General features: G+C 35.8%; 1 protein-coding gene across 1 annotated transcript; it reads left to right on the top strand.

Moving 5' to 3' along the window:
- Nucleotides 1–17,829: 17,829 nt before the first annotated feature.
- Nucleotides 17,830–19,943, top strand: LOC125202489 (protein TILLER ANGLE CONTROL 1-like). The gene is made up of 5 exons (XM_089064501.1): nucleotides 17,830–17,917; nucleotides 17,996–18,032; nucleotides 18,131–18,639; nucleotides 18,755–18,908; nucleotides 19,702–19,943. The coding sequence occupies exons 1-5, from the start codon at nucleotides 17,912–17,914 to the stop codon at nucleotides 19,713–19,715; spliced, it is 720 nt and encodes a 239-aa protein (XP_088920627.1). The 5' UTR covers nucleotides 17,830–17,911; the 3' UTR covers nucleotides 19,716–19,943.
- Nucleotides 19,944–20,149: the final 206 nt, after the last annotated feature.

Below are 20,149 nucleotides of genomic sequence, written 5' to 3' on the forward strand. Positions count from 1 at the left end.
CTTATAAAAAAAGATATTCCATTCGACATCAACTCGGAGATAAGTTTAGAATACATAACCATCAACTAACTATCTAAATAATAACTTAGCTTAAATGAAGAAAAGTATGGCACAGTAGGAAACAGATTTCAACCAGTTTTGAAAATTTGAAATAAAATGGGGAAGATAGCAAAGATACTCAATTTCGATTAGTACAAACACTTAAACATTGTTTCTCTGGGACCACATTTCTCTAGCTAGATCATCTCTCTTCTTGGTCCAAGAGGCCGATGGTTCAACACTACTGATATGCTCAGCTCTATCCGACTCTGTAGCACTTTCATCGTCATTGTCGGCCTCATTTTCCACCTCCTCAACCGGATCAACCGCCATTTGACTCCTTATGAAATTATGAAGAAGGAAACATGCGATTATCAGGCCAGTCTGAATATCTATCGGGTAGAAGCTCGCAGATCAGAGTATACCCCATCGCATTTTCAAAACGGCAAATGATCGTTCGATCACATTCCTAGCCTTAGTGTGTCTCAAATTAAACAACTCTTCCGGTGTTTGAGGAGCTTGCCTTCCGGGTCCCCATTCCTTCAAATGATATCGGACACCTTTGTATGGCGTCACAAACCCTTCAGCATTCGCGTAGGCATTGTCACATAGGTAGTAGCAACCTGTAAATTAAGGTAAGATTAATGTAGTAATGTAGCATGATATGATAAATGATGGGTAAAGTGAAGTAACATGACACAAAGGTGCAGAAATAAATAAAAAATTGTCACCTTTAGGTACTTTCAATCCTAATGGTCTACTGACTGCATCTCGCAAAATCCTGGAATCACCTGCAGAGCCTTCCCATCCAGGCAGCAGGTAAGTGAACCGAAGTTCAGGATCACACGCGGCTAGAGTGTTGGTTGTGATGTGGCCTTTCCTGTTCCTATATCGGGGGGCGTCAGCAATAGGCACTCGTACATTGATATACGTACCATGTAAAGCTCCAATACACCCCTGCATTTCAAAGACATAAGCACCAGATATACAAATATATTGTAGAAGGAAATATGTTGTGCATAAATAAACCTTAAACCACTTCCAGCGCCGGTCAGTGCAAGCATCGTCTATTGGAGTAGGCTTCACCAAAAACAAACTATGTAGGCTGAGAATACCACGGAGCACAATGTGTATATATTTCGAAACAGTCTGAGAGGAACGTATAAAGTTGTAACCAACAATGCGAGATTTCTTGTGGTGTGATAGAACACATAAGAACATCGCAACTTGCTCTTCAACAGTCACGAATTTCTGATCAATTAATCCTACACTATCACGGAGAATACGACATAGGCGACCGAATGTGTTTCTATCCATCCTCAAATTATCCACGCATGACTTGTCTGTCAAACGCACAAGCCTATCTAAATGCCTTACATGCGTAGGGAATGAATTCACCATGAATGATTGATTAATTCTATCTAGGCGCTTGCGCTTGCGTGATTGCGGGCCAATAAGCGTGATCATTAAAGATATGAGGAGCATGTTAATTTGATGATTCCTTATTATCTCCTCCAACAAAAGCAACAAGGATGTCATTTCATTACCCCGACGTTCTCCCTGAACAAGTACAAGTGTTAACATATTGCTAGTGAAAAAATATCAATCAACGGTAGAAAGTGAAGCACAAAAACAAACCGAACGGGGAATAGCAGTGCACTTTACAACATATAACCATCTAACTTTGATTACAACAGCAACATTATGTGTAAAGTGCCGCAATACAAGTAGGTGACCATCAAATTAATCACAAAAATAACACAAGGCAAACATTACAAGGTATTCAATAAACAACAACATCACCCGAATCACAAATCTGAGGTAGATAGAACTGAACTCCATAGCTAAGTATCCTATAAATTAACATCTAATTCATAAGCCCAGTTTCGTAGAAAATTACAACCCAGAACCAATAACAAGCTGTAAACGCAAAATGATAGAACAAAGACATGAATTAATCCCAAAATTAAGCGCGTTGTTGAAGCAATTTAAGCGCGTTATTGAAGCAAATTAACACCAATTTTCACAAATACATCAACCCAGGCTGAAGCAATTATGGTAACCGAATTACAATCTAGAATCCGTAATTTGAATTGCAAAATGGTGTACCTTACGAGCAGCTTCTTCACCAGCCATGTATAACCGCCGGAAAATCGATAATCCGCAAAAAAGTCGAGCTTCCCAGATGATTCCAACACTCTGCGTAGATTTCAAGATTTGTATCCATTATAATTGAAGAATTCATTCAATTAAACGGCAGAAAACGGAGTGAATTATATTCAATCGTAGAGAATTACCTAAAATCGTCGCCGGCGGATTCGTAGGCGAACAGAGACGCCGCGGTCGCCCAAATTGAATATGAAATTGAATGAGATATGAGGAAAGAGGAGGGGTATTTTAGACAACAGAGCCTTCAACCACAATATGGGTTCGTTGCACAGATCCTTATCACAGCCGAAAACCTAGGTAGAGTTGTAGAGGAAAATCAGTTAGCTATCATTAAATTTTCCGGGTCATGGTGTTTATCACGGGTCGTCGTATAACTGTATCGTACCAAACAAAAACTATATAGAACCTAGATAGAAGGCCATATCTATGGCTATGATACCAAACAAACGACCCCTTAAAGTATTAGTTTTATAATAAAATGTGAGTAAGAATGAGTTAGTGGAATATGGGGTCCACTACCAAAAATGGTAAAAGTGAAATGGGACAAACTTTGTGGGACAGACGGAAATGGAAAAATGGGACAATCTTTATGGGACGGAGGGAGTATAACAAATTCACCGGTGACCATAAGTTCTACTACTAAATTAATAGGAAACACATCACGAAATGTACAACCAATCTTATGTTTGACTAATTAAAAGTTACAGACTAAACATTACATAATTCTAGAGTGTATTGCAACATTACAAACAAGTGCTAAATTATACTCCCTTTTGTCACTAGATAGACAAGTCATGTTCCTTTTTGAGATGTCCCACTTTAAGTGAGCCATTTCCTTTTAGCAAAAAAAAAATAAAAAATTCCCCCTTTTACTTTATTCTCCACATACTTTATTCTCTCCTTACACCTCTACTGTTCTTTATCTCATACTTTACTCTCTCTACTTCAACTATTTAAATAGAGTGCACTACAAAAATGGTCCTTGAACTATGAGTTTATCTCGCCAATAGTCCCTGGACTTTAAAAATATCTTCACTAGTCTCTGAACTAAGAGTTTATTTTAAAACCGGTCATTTTGCACTGTTTTCTCCCGAAAATGCCCTTTTGGGCTGCTGGGCAATTTTATCTTTTCACATTTTTAACCATCCTTCATTTTGTTTCATTTTCAAAATATCAGATTTAATTTTATAAAATTAAATTTAAAATTTAGATTTTTAAATATCAATAATTATTTTAATTAAAGTTAAAATTATTTTAATTAAAACTTAGTTAGAATTAAATTTCCATAATGCCAAGCAACCTGAATTAGAAGTCGGGAGACATTTAGAAAATAAATAAACGAAGTAGTCCGGTGAAAGTTGATCAACCCTAAACACAAACAAACAAGCATAACCAAACACGAAATGACAACCTCAAAGCGATCCTTGAATGGCCTTTGCAAAAGTGACCTCCCGTTAATGTAAAGGATGTCTGACACAACAATGCTAACAACAATTTAGTCGTTTTATCAATGAAGGTTGGGAAGGTCCTAACCATTCAATCACAAAAAAATAAATAAAGACAAAAATATAATGAAGGGTAGCTAAAGCTAAAAGAGGAACCTCAAGCGATAAACTGATATTCCTCCCTTTATCAAATGCATAAACTTTGATATCCAAAATAAACGATTTTTTCTGTACTATGGAACTACATTTAAGCAATAAATGTTATTAAACGTAAACATATATTAGTAATCATTGTATTTATGATAAGTAAACAATACATGTTTATTATATCAACAATAGGGAAACGATCAGTGACCAATGCATTATCCATGTATATATTGATCACGCCATTGTCATAACCATGAACCTAAACATTAAATTGCAAAAGCAGTTTGGGGTTGAATGAAATTTCCATAATGCCAACAACCTCAATTTGAAGTCAGAAGACATTTAGAAAATAAATAAATGAAGAATAAAAGAAGTAGTCCGGTGAAAGTTGATCAACAAAGTAGTCCGATGAAAGTTGATCAAGCATTAAGCAAAAGCATCTTCTTGTGGTTATTCCAATTCCCTTTTCCACTATCTTAAGAAATATTATAAACAGTTTCAACCTACATAACTTTTAAACTATACTAAGGAATAAAATAAATCAAAATAGATTTCAACGGTCAATGATTCACGAGGGATAATCAACATTGGCCTATTGAGTTGAACAACTAAGGCTAAATCACCGATCTCTTTCAAGTGTTGTTTTATCTTGTTTGGTCTAGTGTAAACCCCACCACTGGCGGACACAGTCAGACAAGGGGAGGGGCTTAAGCCCCTACCCAAAACTCTTTTTTATTATATTTTCTGATTATAAATTTTTTAAAATCATGAAAAACTATGTTTAGCTTTCACCAAATAATGATGCTTGGGAGTAAAGTGTCGGACAATAAAGATCAAGAAGGGGCTGAAGTGTTGAACTGAAAATTTTGCAGTCATAGAGAAAAAACTAAAATGGCGTTGCTGTTTGGAGAAGAAGATGATTAATAGTACTACTATATAACAGTAATAGTTTATACAGAGGCGTGTGAGTGTGATCCTTTATATATTTAAAAGTTCAAAAAAATGTACAGTAACTGGTTTATAAAGCTATTGGGAGATGCTTACATAATGCTCTATCTGAGTTTTGTTTATATCAAAATCGATACATCTTGATATCACAAAGCACATAGCAAGGTTGGTTGTGAAGAGATACTCACAACAACATGGTGTAGATTATGAAGAGCCTTTTCTACCGTTGCTCGATTTGAAACAGTGAGAATGTTCTTATTGTGGCTGCTCAATTACAATTACATGTATATCAATTCGACGTGAAATCTGCATTTCTCAATGGTGAGCTAGAAGAGGAGGTTGAGATGTCTCTCAACTTGAAAGGTATTATATCTATGGCCAAGAAGTCAAAGTTTACAAGCTAAGGAGAGCTCTTTATGGGTTGAAACAAGCCCCAAGTGATAATGAGCTCACTCTCTACTTCAAGAGGCAAGGTAACAAATATTTCCTTGTTGTTTGTCTATATGTAAATGATATGATTTATATGGGTTAATCTCAATCATTGGTAGATGATTTCAAGTCTAATATGATGAATGAGTTTGAGATGACAGACTTGGGTCTGATAAGTTTATTTCTTGGACTTGAGATGAAACAAAGCAAGGATAGAATCTTTGTGTGTCAAGAGAAGCATGCTATTGACCTTTTGAAGAAATTTCACATGAGTAATTGTGAAATTACATAAACACCAATGAATGTTAACGAGAAGTTGCAGCGCGTTGATGGGACCGAACATGCTGATGGTACAATATACATGAGTCTAGTTGGAGGACTTAACTACCTTACTCATACAAGGCCTAACATTGCTTCTTTTGTAAGTGTAGTGTCAAGATATATGCTAATCCAACCAAGCAGCATCTCGGTGCAGCTCAAAGAATATTTCGTTATGTTGCAGGTAATGTAAAATTTGGAATATGGTATAGTAAAGTGTCAGAATTCAAATTGGTTGGGTATACCGATAGTGTGCTTAGACGATAGAAAGAGAACACCAGGAAATGTATTCAGCCTTGGTTCCGGGACTGTAACTTGGAGTTCAAAGAAGCAAGACACAATAGCACTATCATCCTCTGAAGCCGAGTATGCAACAGCTACAGCTGCAGCACGGCATGCTTTGTGGCTCCAAAAATTGCTTACTGATTTTCCCCTTGATCACAATGAAGCCTACATTTATATTTTGTGACAACAGATCTGCTATTGCAATGACGAAAAACCCGGCTTTTCATGTAAGAACGAAGCACGTAGATGTGCAGCACCACTTCATACGCAAGCTAGTTGCAGATGGAAAGATTCAATTAAAGTTTTGTGGTACTAATGAGCAGGCCGCTAATATCTTCACCAAATCGCTTCCGCAAGCTAAATATCAGTTGTTCACATCTCAATTAGGAGTATGTGAGTTTGAATCAAGGGGGAGTGTTGAAAGTTGATTCAATTATTTTGTAAATATTGGATAAGTTAGGAATTGGTTATTACTAGATTAGGATAATGTCAGTTATGGATGCCAGTTATGGATAGAAGTTAGGAAAAGTAGTTATTCTTAGAATTATAAAAGTGTTGTTGTATATTGATTCACTATTTATTAGAACTAAATATACCTGCAAGTATACATGGTATGGTAGATTTAGTATAGCTAAAGGTCGGTACCGGGATATCGAACACGAGGAATATAATTGCAACTGGCTATCATATACTAAGCGTCAAATACTATCTAGAGAAACAAGAGAAATTTTAGGTTTAAATAAATAAAACAAGTAAATCAGGAAGATAAACAACTAATTGCAATTAAATCACAAAGATAAGGTATGAGAGATAAGAGAATTCCTCGTGCGTTCACAGTTATGGTTATACAAATTCAAACTACAACACCCTAGCACAGTTTATACTTCGATAGAACGAGTCACATAAGTTTTTCCCATGCGGCACAAGCGTAGATTACTAACACTAGGGTTGTCAATCCTAGATCCGTAACTCTTAAAAGCTCCTAAGACCCTTGAAAAGTCCTCACTCTCAATTAACAGTGCCGTTTTAAGGGAAGCTAATTGTAGTGTCTACTAAGTGGATCTAACTCGCTAAAATCCTCTCACGATTGTAAAACAAGTTATATTAGATCAGCACAGAATGTGTCACTCAAACGTGAAGCGTCGAGATTAACTTAGGGAAGAAACGAAGTAAAAACAAAACGGATATTAAATAGCAAAACGGAATTGTATAAACCAATAAAAGTTACTAACACATCCAAATAATCCTATGAATTTAGTTAAACGTAAATGAATAAGCTAAAAACATAGATTGAAGCGAAAACAAATTGAACATAAGTGCTAAAGCAAATAAAACCCAAAGGTTGAATCCTTGTAGCTCTTTGATGATCTCTTGCTTCTTTCTCCAACCCCTTGTACAATGAAGAACTCTCATATTTATGCTATGGAATTAATTTACAAAAAGATGATGAAGAATTAGGGTTGGAGGAGGAGCTTTGAAGGCTCCCATTTGGGGGGCTATGGAAGGGTGAATTCTATGAATTAGGTTATGAGGTATATTAGGCTTGAGAAGGATTTAAATTTGGTAAAAAGTCTCCTCCAAGCAATAGGAAAGATGGAATTTTCGTTCCCCATAGTAGATAGAAAAAATTTGGTTTCACAAGGTAATATCTAGGGGTGAGCAAAAAAACTGAAAACCGATTATCCGAACCGAACCAAACCGAAATTTTGAAATTAGCTTCGGTTTTTTCAGTTTTTCGGTTCGGTTCGGCTTTACAAATACAAAAAATTTTAATTTTTCGGTTTGGTTCGGTTCGGGCGGAAAAAATAACCGAAAAATCGAAAAACGAATTATATTATATATATTTATGCTATAAATTTAATATATTATATCATATACTCCCTCCGTCCCATGAAAGTTGAGACAAAACTTTTGGGCAAGGAGGTTAAGAATTTATATTAAATAAATAAGAGAGATGAAAAAAGTAGGAAACATAATTGAGAGTAAAGTAAATGATGGAATAAAAAAAGAGTGATTAGATGTTTTGTCTTTTGTTAAAAAAGGAAATGACTCAACTTTGTTGGGACGGACTAAAAAGGAATACGACTCAACTTTTTTGGGACGGAGAGAGTATATAATATATATTCTTTTAATATATTTTATATAATATGTTTTATATATATTCTATTAATTTTATATTATATATATTTATATTCTATTAGTATATATAAAATAAAATAAATTATATATATATATTAATATATACTATTTTTTTCGGTTTTCCGGGTTTTTTTGAAAATTTTGGTTTTTTCGTTTTTGTTCGGTTTTTGAAGTTCGATTTTCGGTTTTTTGGATTTCAGTTTTTCAGTTTTTCGGTTCGGTTCGGATTGGATTTTGAACTAAATTCAATTTTTTTAGGTTTGGTTCGGGTTTGACAAAAAAATGAACCGAAACCCGAATGCTCACCCCTAGTAATATCTTATTTCCTTCTTTAAATTTCCGCCTAGAATGCAGTTGACAGCTTTGCGCTACTTTTGTAGAATGATCATAACTTTCTCCACAAGACTCTGATTGAGGTGATCTTGGTAGCAACACGAAGCTCTTTCGAAGACGAAGAGAATGACATGTAGAACGCCGTTATCAGACTTCAGGCTCTCCGGAAAATTGAGTTTGAACACAGCTGTCATGCACCGCGTTTCTGTGGCGGGCCGCCGCACCTTGGCCGGCGGTCGCCGCGCGTTAATCAGAAGCTTCTGAATCTTTTGTGGTGGTCTCCACGCACTTCCCGGCGGTCTGTGAGCTCCGTAGTCGCTGGGGCCTGTCCGACAGTTGTCGTAAGTGTTGCGGCGGTCGCCGGACACCACCTGAAGCTCCAGATTTCCTACTTCGTGTTTTTACTCTCTTTTTAGGCTCAAATATGCACATTTCTCACAAAACATGTCAAAATACCAAAATGTATAAAATATGCAAATAATGGACATGTAATGCAACTTTGACATTAAAAACAAACCAAATAATAGCCTTAAAATCGTGCAAAATCCGAGCGTATCATATATTACATTTGGACATATGTTTATCAATAATAGAAACAAAGTTTCCAGCCTAATTCTTTACTTTGATATGCTTTTACCACAATTGCCCATAAAATTTTTAAATATCTTTATTGAAATAGCCCATAAAATTTAAAGTTCCTTATATTAATTGGGCTTAGAAGACTAGCATGCAAACTCGCCAACCTACTATTACTCAAGACCATCGACTCTACGAAGTCTTATGTAAAGTGTTTACAAAACCTACGAGCATCCGCAACGGTGCTCAAAACGGTTGTTTATGCGTATTGTCAACACATTGTCCACTGATAAGGCTAATTTCATGCATTGGTTATGGGGTTAAACTCTATAATTTCCCGGGTCTGACAAGGTTTTGTAAGCCAGGTGTGTAAAGAAAAGGCCAGATCCAGGAAGAAGATGATATTGCTTGGAGAAGGAAGCTGGCAGAAGAAGTAAGCAGAAAAGGGAAGAAATTCACTAGACGGAGGAACATTCTGGATAAGGGTAGAATGGGAAGCACAAGGAAGAATATAGAAGCTCCATCCCTTATAAATAAGAGCACGCGACTTACATGATCATCATCATAATCATCCTTTAGCTCTTAGCTTAGCTTTCTCACTCTCTACACACATACACTTGGGGAATTCAATTTAGGGGTTTTCGGTTCAAAGTTCGTCGGTAGTTGTGTAACACCGTCTCCACGGGAGGCGAAGATACAATCTATTTCCTGTTTTCAGTTTATGTTTCTGAATTTCCCGAGACTTCACTGTTCGAAGCTCGGCCGTATTTTGCTAAGTTTCTGTCAGATATTGCACTACCGTGTTATGAAATCTGTTGCTTTGGTTTCGTTTTATGTTATTGCTGCATTTTCTGTTTACTTTTGATGCTTTTTGGTGATTGATCTGAGTTTGGAGTTGAATTGTATGGAGATTGTAGTTGATCGGCTGAATCTGGTTAAATCTATGTGATCGGAGATGGAATTTGCTTTGGTATGTTTTGGATGGCTTGGATCCGTAGTGGAAGAAGCATCCAGTGTTTGGATCTGTTCACATTTGCATGGTTTGATGTTTAATTTCTGTTTTCTCGTTTACCTCATCTAGCAATATTAGATCTGCTTTAGGTTCAGTAGTTGATCGCACTGATCAGTTTAATTTCGTTTGCTCTGTTTCGATCTGTGTTTTGCTCTGCTTTTCCTCTGAATTTCGTGATCAAGTTTTTTGAGAAGATGAAGTCACTGTTAGTTAAGCCTTTAGTTAGTTAATCTGCAGCTTTTCATACGTACCGTGCTATTTTGGGAAATGGTCCCCACGCTCTGTTTTTCCTCTGTCTAGGCTAGTTCAGGAAGTTATTCGCTTGGTCTGGTAATTGTTTTAGCTGGGAGAATTTGAGTACGTTTGTTCTTCGTCATGCATGTCCTGTCATTTCTGCCTAGATCTAGCTGTTAGGATAGAACATTTTGATTCCCAAGTCTAGTAGTAAAATCTTAACCCCAAAAATGCGTGGCAGCAGCCAAAAACAGTGTCCAAGTCTTTTTGCATGTTTGCTTACGCATCCATCTCTGTGGGGTTCGATCCCTGCTTCCATGTACTAATCTTTTTAGCATAACGGGTTGAGGGTATTGAAAAGCAGGAAGTTATTGTGTGCCCAACGACAGGTAATTTCGAGGATTCTCTGAGTTGCTTGACCCTGTGATCTAGTGGATTCTCTGGATCTGAGAAGTTTGAATATACACACAAAACACACACTCACTCTTCTACGCTCTTCATCCACCCGTGTTGAATACTTTCAAGAAGGTGCAGACGCAACCGGTCGGCAAAGTCTCTCGGCGTTGCAAAAGTGTACTTGTGCCATCCGACAACTTGCTACTGGGTAAACGGCTGACCTCTTCGACGAGTATTTGCATGTCGGTGAGTCAACTGGAATCTTATGCCTCAAGAGTTTTTGCGACGGCGTTCATTCTGCTTTTGTCGAGGAATTCCTTTGGGCATCCACCACCGACGTTTGTCAACGGTTGCTTCATCTTCACAAAACAACAGTCCACGGTTTTCCCGGTATGCTAGGCAATACTTAAGCGGCCACAAAGGCGGCGGCCCAACGCTTATCCTTGAAGCGGTCGCCAACTACCGCCTATGGATTTGGCATGCATATTTCGGTGTTGCCGGATCCAACAACGACTTGAACATGCTATATTCTTCACCACTATTCCATGATGTTTTGAATGGTGTAGCACCGGCGATCGACTTCACCGTCAACGGAAATGCATACCACATGGGTTACTATCTCGCCGATGGTATCTACCCAAGGTGGTCGACTTTCGTGAAGTCGTTCAGCAATCCACAAGAGCCGAGACGGATTCTTTTTTAGCAGCGTCAAGAGTCTGCTCGGAAAGACGTCGAAAGAGCTTTTGGGGTCCTTCAAGGCCGATTCAACATTGTGAAGTCCCCTTCTTGGCTTTAGTACGTTAAGAATATCGCCGACATCATGTACACGTATATTATCACAACATGATTATAGCTGACGAAGGACCGAGGGCGGCTAACTTTTACGATGAGGATAAAACCGGAAGCTCAACCGCGAGGTCTCCCCCACGCCGAGGTGTGCATACGACGGTGAACGAGAGGATCGAAAGAAGACACACAATGTGCAATACAAGAGCCCATACTGAGCTACAAAAAGATCTAATCAATCACATTTAGGCGAAATTCGGCAATGAGTAGTGGGTCTTTTTAACTTTATGGATTTTAATTATGTCATTTTTAATTTTTAGGATTTTTATTATGTAATTTTTAATTTTTAGGATTTTAATTATGTAATTTTTAATTATTTTTTAATTTTTAATAGTATTCCGGGTATTTTTAATGCATTTTAATATTGTGGAAATGTTTTTATTTAAATTAAATAATAGAATGGTGGGACCCTTGAGCTTGTCCTTAGCTAAGAGCATGGATGTGGGTGTTGTGCTCTTAGCTAAGGACAAGGAGTAAAAGTGGGTCCGGGCCCACTTCCATGCTCTTAGCTAAGAGCACGGATGGGAATGCTCTAATTGTATATTTCAACTGACAAAGTTTCTGACAAAGTTCCATCTTCCAACTGATACTAATATTTAATATTTAATTATACTAATATACTACCGAATAAGAACAAAATTGAAATTTTGAAAACAAGAAGTTGTTTTCCTCTCAATAATCCCGCTTAGAGCATCAACAATAGCACGGACTAGCCAAAAACACCTCCTGCCACATCATCAAGGACTTCCCACAGTCTGCCACATCATCAGGACTTCCCACAGCCCAGTAATAGGCTAGCACTAGGACTAGCCGATGCTCTAGCCAATCAAACAAATTCACAAATACGAAATTAAAATTGGACATGAATATGGAGAAAGTGCAATAATAATTTCATTAAATAATAAAAATTAACCTAGTACAATTACAAAAAGACTAGTAAAATTACAAAATAAAACAAACAACGATTCAAACAAATTACATTAGATATCAGCGTGCAATCTTACGAGTCCATAACTCTTCAATTATATCATGCTAAAGTCAAATATGTGCTTCTTGTTAGCGCATATCAACAATTGCTTGGACCCTTTCGGCGTCCCCCCAGGGTATCCCCATTCTCACAGAGGTAGTGGTCGTACCATCATTAGCTATTTTTTATCCACAGATGAAAAATGAAGAGAGGAGGAAGAAAAACTCGTTAACGCAAGTGGTGCGAATGAAATGAAGTGCAACGAGACGTATATATAGAGTTGAAATAAAATAAAATACAAAATGTGGTTAGCCGATCGCTCGCCGATCGGCGCCGCACAATAGCGGACGAGCGATCGGCTAATGGCTAGGGCGTGTTCGTCCGCTATTGTGGATGCTCTTAACTAATTTGCTTTTTTATTTTATCTTTTTAATTCTCTAGTATTGTCAAATTAGAAATCAAAATATATATAGTCCCGGTATTTATATACGATTATACGTATAAATATCTATGCCAATGCCATACAGCTATTGATATACTTATTGAATGCATAGTTAGGGATAAGTTGCCGGTTACCTGCCACAAGCAAACTTATTAGAATCCGTCTTTCAATAATTGATTCAATAAAGGGGACACAAAAATATAATCTTTTAACAAATTGTAGTGTTACATTATTGAATGGAGTTATGAGGCTTATATGAAAGCACGGAGATTCTCTGCAAAATCTGGCCTCAGAAGATGGAAATTTGGGACATGGAGAAACATGTAGTATCACTCTCTCATGCAAAAGCATCTGGGAAAAAGTCATATAGTTGCAGACAGTTGTGGAGATGAAAGCATGACCTACCAAACCACCACTTACAAGTTTAGTAATTGGAGAATCCAAAGAAACACTAGTCAGATAGTGTTGAGTGTTGACCGTGTGCAATAATATTATGTTATGTCTTAATTAACACTATCTCCTAAAAGCTTGTAATAACCCATGTTCGATCCATGATCAATCAACGCAACACATAATTAACATTCACTAGGCACCCTTCGGTTCTTACTCCCCTAATCATATCTTGCTTGTGAATGTACATCAAATTGTCTAATTGGGATCAATGAACTAAGTATATGTGAAGCACGGTTCAATTAATCGACCAATTCTAATCTAAAACAAGTGACCATGTGGTTTTTTATCGATCCGTTAACTAAAGTAAAAAATAAATACCAAAAATCGCTACATTGTTTAACCTAAAAATTGATTTCCATGCACGCGGCACAGATTCAATGGCATATCCAGCATATTTGATTTTGGGATATGTCAAATAATAACAATAACTTAAAGCTTTAAAATTCAACGGATTTTTTTTTTAATATATTTTATTTGATTTGTTATCTCAATTAGAATCAAAAGACAAAAAATAAATGCACCGAGAAAAATCAAATACCATGATCTATGCTATGAAAGAGAAGTAGTTTACCACTGCGCCAATATACCATTATATACGAAAAAAACTTCAATATGTATTACCAGGCTTTGTTTTTGGGTACAACTTGTAACCCTTGTTCTTATGTGCCTACACCACTTTGCAGACTAGTCGGCACAGGCATAATATAGCGAACTCGCCCTCTAGCCAAATTAGAACGAATTTTTTTAGAGATAAACAAATACATGCATTATTAGTATGGCTCCAAAGCTCATTTCAATGCTAACAAAGAAAAATACCATCTACGCTTGTATTGGAAACGGAAATTGTTAATCCCTCCGCCCTCATTTTTAGTCCACTTTATGTTGGGCACATCTTTTACGAAATACTATAAAGAAAGTGAGTTGAAAAATTAGTGAAATGTAGGTTCTATTTTTATATATTAGTTGTATAATAAAATGTGAGTAAAATGAATTAGTGCAATATGGGATCCACTTATCATTTATGGTAAAAAAAAAAAGTAAAAGTGGACAATAAAATGAGGACGGACGAAAATGACAAAAATAGATAAAAAAATTGGAAAACAGATGGAGTAGTAAAAACTTAGTCCATGAAGCTAGCAGATGGAATTTTATTATAGAAAGATCAGTACAGTAACTACCAATCCCATCAGAAATTTGGGAATAAGAAAATAAAAGCTTATTCTATAGCCCCCCAGCATATTTAATATTTATATACCTTGGATAGTGATAAAATGCAAATGGTATACCTCGTACAAACTCTAAACTATTATCTAGACCTTTTAAAAATATTAACCGGATAAAAAATATCAACAAAGTTTCAACACAGCCTTTTTTTTTCAGTTTAAACCGACATTAACCGTTGACACCTTATTGACATTTTTTATTGCTGCTATTTTGTCATCTGTTGATATTTTCTAACTGTCTAATTATAGTTTGAAGTTTGTACAATATTTAGAGTTTGTATTTTATTATATCTCTATATCCCTTATAATTAACATCTGTTAAATTTATTAAAGATGACAATTCACATCCGTCCCATATTTTATCAACCCACCTTCCACGATATCAAATTTTCATGAAATTGAGTTCATAAAACACTTAAAAAGTGTATAAACAATTTTACTCGTATTACATGTATTTATTTTAGGCGGTTTTATATGACATGACGTGTTTAATTTATAAGACAATCTTTATATGTACACAATTTTAAATATACTCTCTTCTTCCTACGTTAATTAGTTGAGGTTTTTTACAAACATAGAATAAGGACTGGATATTAAGTTAATAAATTAGAAGGGAATCAAATACGATAGAATAAAGTAGATAACAAAGTGGAGTAGAATAGAAGAGCATAGTAAATTAGTAATCGCGAAAATAAAGTAGGAAATATATAGTATTAAATTCGTTGATTTTTTTTCCATAGATATAACTCAACGCAATAAAACTATAGTATAAAAAAATACCACTCCCTCCATCCGTGAATAAGAGTCTCGTTTTAAATGTCCGTCCGCGAATAGGAGTCCCGGTCTACTTTTATCAAAAATGGTAATAGGGTCCCACCTTCCAACAACTCATTCCGCTCACATTTTATTTAAAACTAATATATACAAGTAGGAGCCTATGCTACTAAGTAAGTTATATTTTGAATTTTATTTATTTTCTAGTTAATAGAATTAATAGATGGAAACAGCTAGATTGCATGCTTCTCACACTACTTACATGTTCTCCCAACATAAATATTGAGAGTATTATTTCTTTTAGCATATATAGTACCTATTGGGATGCATCTATTGAAATTATATGTTTTTCTTATAGTTGTAATGATTAAAGTTACAACGCTAAAGTAAAAAAGTAATACTCCAGCAAACACCTCCAAATTTGATGCGACAATATAAACACGTTTGCAACAAGCATACTGGAGTATGATATAGTAACAAGGAGTACGTAGTACTTTTTTTTCTTCTCCATCCTTCAATCATACTGGACACAATAACAAGTTAGGAATTCAAATTAAATTAATCAATCATAATTAAAATTTCATTATGACATGCAGAATGTGGCTCAACCCAAAATCCAAGATTTCATTAAGCTTCAAAAAGTTGGACCGTTATTTGAGTTACTTGGCCAAGAAAATATGCAACCCTACTCTTACTTTCCACACAATTAAATGAAATAGGGTTTATTTTCATCCACTAGTCCAACAAATAATTGCTTTAATTTATTCATAATGGGATATCTTGAATTGCAGTACAGCCTAGCCAACCAATCTGAAAATTAAAAAGGCGCAATTGCAGGCAAATAAAAGGTTTCACGACCCACTAAAATGGCATACTACTTTTTTTTCCAATTCCAAGTGCTCAAGTAATCTTATATACTCCATCCGTCCCGGATAATTCGAGTCATTTTGACCGGGCATGAGTTTTAAGAATTGTAATGAAAAATGGGTTGAAAAGGTTAGTGAAATGTGGGTCCTACCTTTATATATTAGTTTTATAATAAAATGTGAGTAGAAATGGGTCAGTGGAATATGGAGTCCATTACCAAAAATAGTAAAAGTGAAGTGAGACAAATTATGTGGAACGGACCGAAATGAACTATGACGAATTATCCAGGATGGAGGGAATAGTATTTACTATTCATGGGCATCCGAAACATTTCATTTTTGTGAGATAGTTGACCTTTTAAATAGTATATTTTTGCATTCGTGAATTGTATCCTTAAAAGTACAATCAATTGATCCAATGATTCTAATCAAGCTTGACTTTTTATATCTTTTTCGACCCAAGCCCTTTATATATTTATAAAGCCTATAATAAGGTAGAAGACACATTTAAATGATTAATAGCAAGTACAAGCTCTAAAGTTTGTTGGTTCCTTATTTTATCATGGAAACACATTATATATAGTATACGATATTTCAATTGATTATAAATACTTAATTGTCCGCATGCACATGATATTTCAATATGAATAAATAGTGGAAGATTATAGTATTTCACAATTGAAACATACAATAAAATTAAACTTAGAGGCTAATTAAGTCCACGTGATTTGCACAAGGCATGAAATGGGTGGATTAATATTTAACTCAAGCTGTTCGATTCCACAAACAGTTAATCATGATGTACAGATATGTAACGTATGTTGTAGCAACTGCAAACACGATTATGTAATTAGGTAGCTGAAAAGTAAGTATTGTCTTGAGATTTTATACATATAAACACACCATTATAATACACAAAAAAGTTGAATTTCTCTGACCTATCGCAGTCCACATATCCTCTCATGTAAGAATCCAAAGCAACCTCTTCACAACATCATATATATGCTGTGACACAGCACATTCCATATATACATGGCCAATCCAGACCTGGATTTCATGTCTCATGTTATTGTTTTCTTTCTACAAATGTACTACTACCATATACTAAATCGAGCAATCAATAAATATAGATCGATATACATAACCCAAATTCATCTAGCTAGAGTAAATAAATACATTAAGTATATATTGAATTTTTTTTGTACACATACATTTGAACTTTTGCAATTGTATGTACGTACGTATACAAAATTGCAAATTACACTTATACAGTTACACTACTATTGTTGTAACAAATCAACTTGATCATTTTAAGAAACATCACACTCCTTCTTTCCTAAGACATCACCGTAACTAATTGGATTGTCCGTCACTTGAATTGAGACCATGCTCGGAATCCCCTCGACATGATCAGCTAAATCCCAAAATTAATATCTCGAATCAACACCGATTTGAGTAAGTGATTTGATGCTGCAATGTGCGGCGAAAATGGCTATTTCTCTAGAGCAGTGAATGAAATTTATATGGAAAAAAATAGAATGCGACCAACTGATGAGCTATACAAAACTGATTTAGGAAAGCCAAAACCTAATGAAATTGAATTAAACATTTCTTAGAGAGAGAAGGAATGAATTAAGCAATTCTATTCTAAAATTAATTGTAGTACAAAAAATTAGTCATGGGAATTGAAATTAGCGAATAAGGAATGGGGAGACAATCGAAAGAGCCAGATAGAGCAGCCAATGAGAGAATTCCAAGCGGAGGACCCACCGAGAGACACGTGGCAGCTAATTAGATATCGCCCTATTCCTATTCCTATCGAGTATTGACACTCCACTACCAAGTTCCACTATCATTGCCAACAAGAAAAATGAAGGCAAGTTTCTCAGTCAATTTTAACGTCGATCATGTTTTTTACAATCTTTTTATCACCTTTTTGTTTGTCTATTTGTAGATCTTCAACTGGGTTCACAGAAGGTTCAATAACAAAGGTGATCATCATAATTACTCCCTCCTTTTTTAATTAATTGAAAAATAGTCGTTTCTTCTTCTTTTTCTTTTATTGGAATGAATTAATTTGGGCATGCAGCGGAAAATGTGAAGAAAGACAGCGACATTGCCACTACGGATGAGCAGCAATTTGTGGGGGAAAACGAATGCGACGTCGTTTTGGAGAGCTGGAGAGGTGGGATTCTTGCCATTGGAACATTCGGCTACGATCCTTTGAAGCATCAAAATCAACATCTTACTGAAGCTTACTTTTCCGAGGATGTCGATGATGATGATGGTGGTGATTGTGATGATGAGGTCGATGATTCGTCCTCCCTCATAGATCGCAATTCGCTGGTCCTGGCAGAGGAATTAACGGAAAATGTGGAGGAGGAAGAGGAGGATGGTGAGCTTGAGTTTGGGTTTGAATACGTAATGATGAAGAAGAAGGAGAGAACCACTCTGGCAGATTTGTTCGTTGCGGATTGCGATGAGGATGAATGCGCCATTGCCGAGAGCAAGTCCCACCATTTACTCACACAGAAGTCGAGTCGGAAGCACGCGCCCTCCTTTGGCCGCACTGCTCGCCCCATCCACAAACTCAACAAAGTCAGTTTTTCTTTTTTCTTTTTTATTATTCAAATTTATTATATATCGACAACACAAATTACAGGATTTGGTAGGACGTAGACATAAGTAACATCTGATTAATATTGAATGGCAGCTGATGCGGAGAATGTTGACAAGAAAGATCCATCCTGAACTAGTAGGACCCACCAATCCTAAACTACAGGCCTTGGACAATTATGATTATAATTATAATTATGCTAATAAGAGCCGGGCGACTGAGGACTGCGCCTCGCTTCTGCCCACTAAAGGTGCGTTATTATTCATTTGAATTTCAAATGCATAGGTAATTTACATGCTAAGCATTCCTCACTTCCAAATTTTGTCAAAATACTTAGGCCAAGATATATCAGTTATATGAGCTTATTTGACTGTTTGGCACATAAGATGAGGCCCATGTTAGACACTCTAACATAAAAAGCTATCTTTATCTTAAAGCTCATCTTGCAGTGATTTAATGACCCAAGTACAATGTATATAATGCCAAAATAAGTGCGTGTATTTTGATCCCCCCCAATTCCCTGCAGATAATGAACATGAAATAATTAAATCTTCACAATCTATTTTTTATCTAATGGATCACAATTGACCTTAATTTTGATAGTTTATAAAATTTATTTTCACTTTTAGTCTATCCTAGCTAGATAGATCGATCAATCAGAATAAAACTTGACCAAAATCCACTAATTATGTGTAAAGTTTGACCCGATCCCATTAATTTCGTGTTGTTGATAGTCAGCTAGTGAGAACTGATAAAAGTGGTCTCTTTTTTTAGAAAGTGAATATTTTCAATAATTTCGATCTTTTATATGCTACACGAGTATAATAAAGATGACTAGTCACGATTAATAGACTTCGTACATGTAAAATAATGCTTTCTTACTGATTATGTAGTCGTACACATAAATGAAATGATATCTTTTTTATAGTATTATAATAACGCTTTGTTCTAATTTAATACTCCTAGAATAAGAATCTACTAATATTTTTCTCGACCTCTGTCGAAGCCAACTGTATTAATTGTTGTATCCCATCTTATTGCAGACATCAGTACATGATGATTACTTCATGAATAATGTATGTGAGGCAAGGTGCCTTGAAGAATCTTTGGCTCTTTTTATCAGATGCAATGCAAGTGTTTGTACTCTCGGATGATGAACATTTAATTGTTTGATTAGATGATAGATGCGTGTTTGTATTCTGCTATCTCTGTGACGTACGATTTCATGAGGTTTGGACTGCTATTATTCTAGTTGAGATGACGTACTCTCGTACGTTTTGGTTCAGTCTACATTTTTTAAGTATTTTGCGATTTATCTATAAACATACACAATAAATTTATGCGTCCAACCTACGGCCACCCACCCTGATAAGTTGGATGAAACCAAGTAAAAAATCACTATTTCCTGATAACTAGGCAATGGCGGATTTAAGTGAGAACAAAGCGGTACGAGCAGAGGGTACCCCCAAAACAAAATGCTAGTAGTGGTGC

Source organism: Salvia hispanica, chromosome 2, assembly GCF_029641045.1.
Source record: "Salvia hispanica isolate PSC_SH4W2 chromosome 2, Shi_PSC_v1, whole genome shotgun sequence".
Lineage (NCBI taxonomy): Eukaryota > Viridiplantae > Streptophyta > Magnoliopsida > Lamiales > Lamiaceae > Salvia > Salvia hispanica.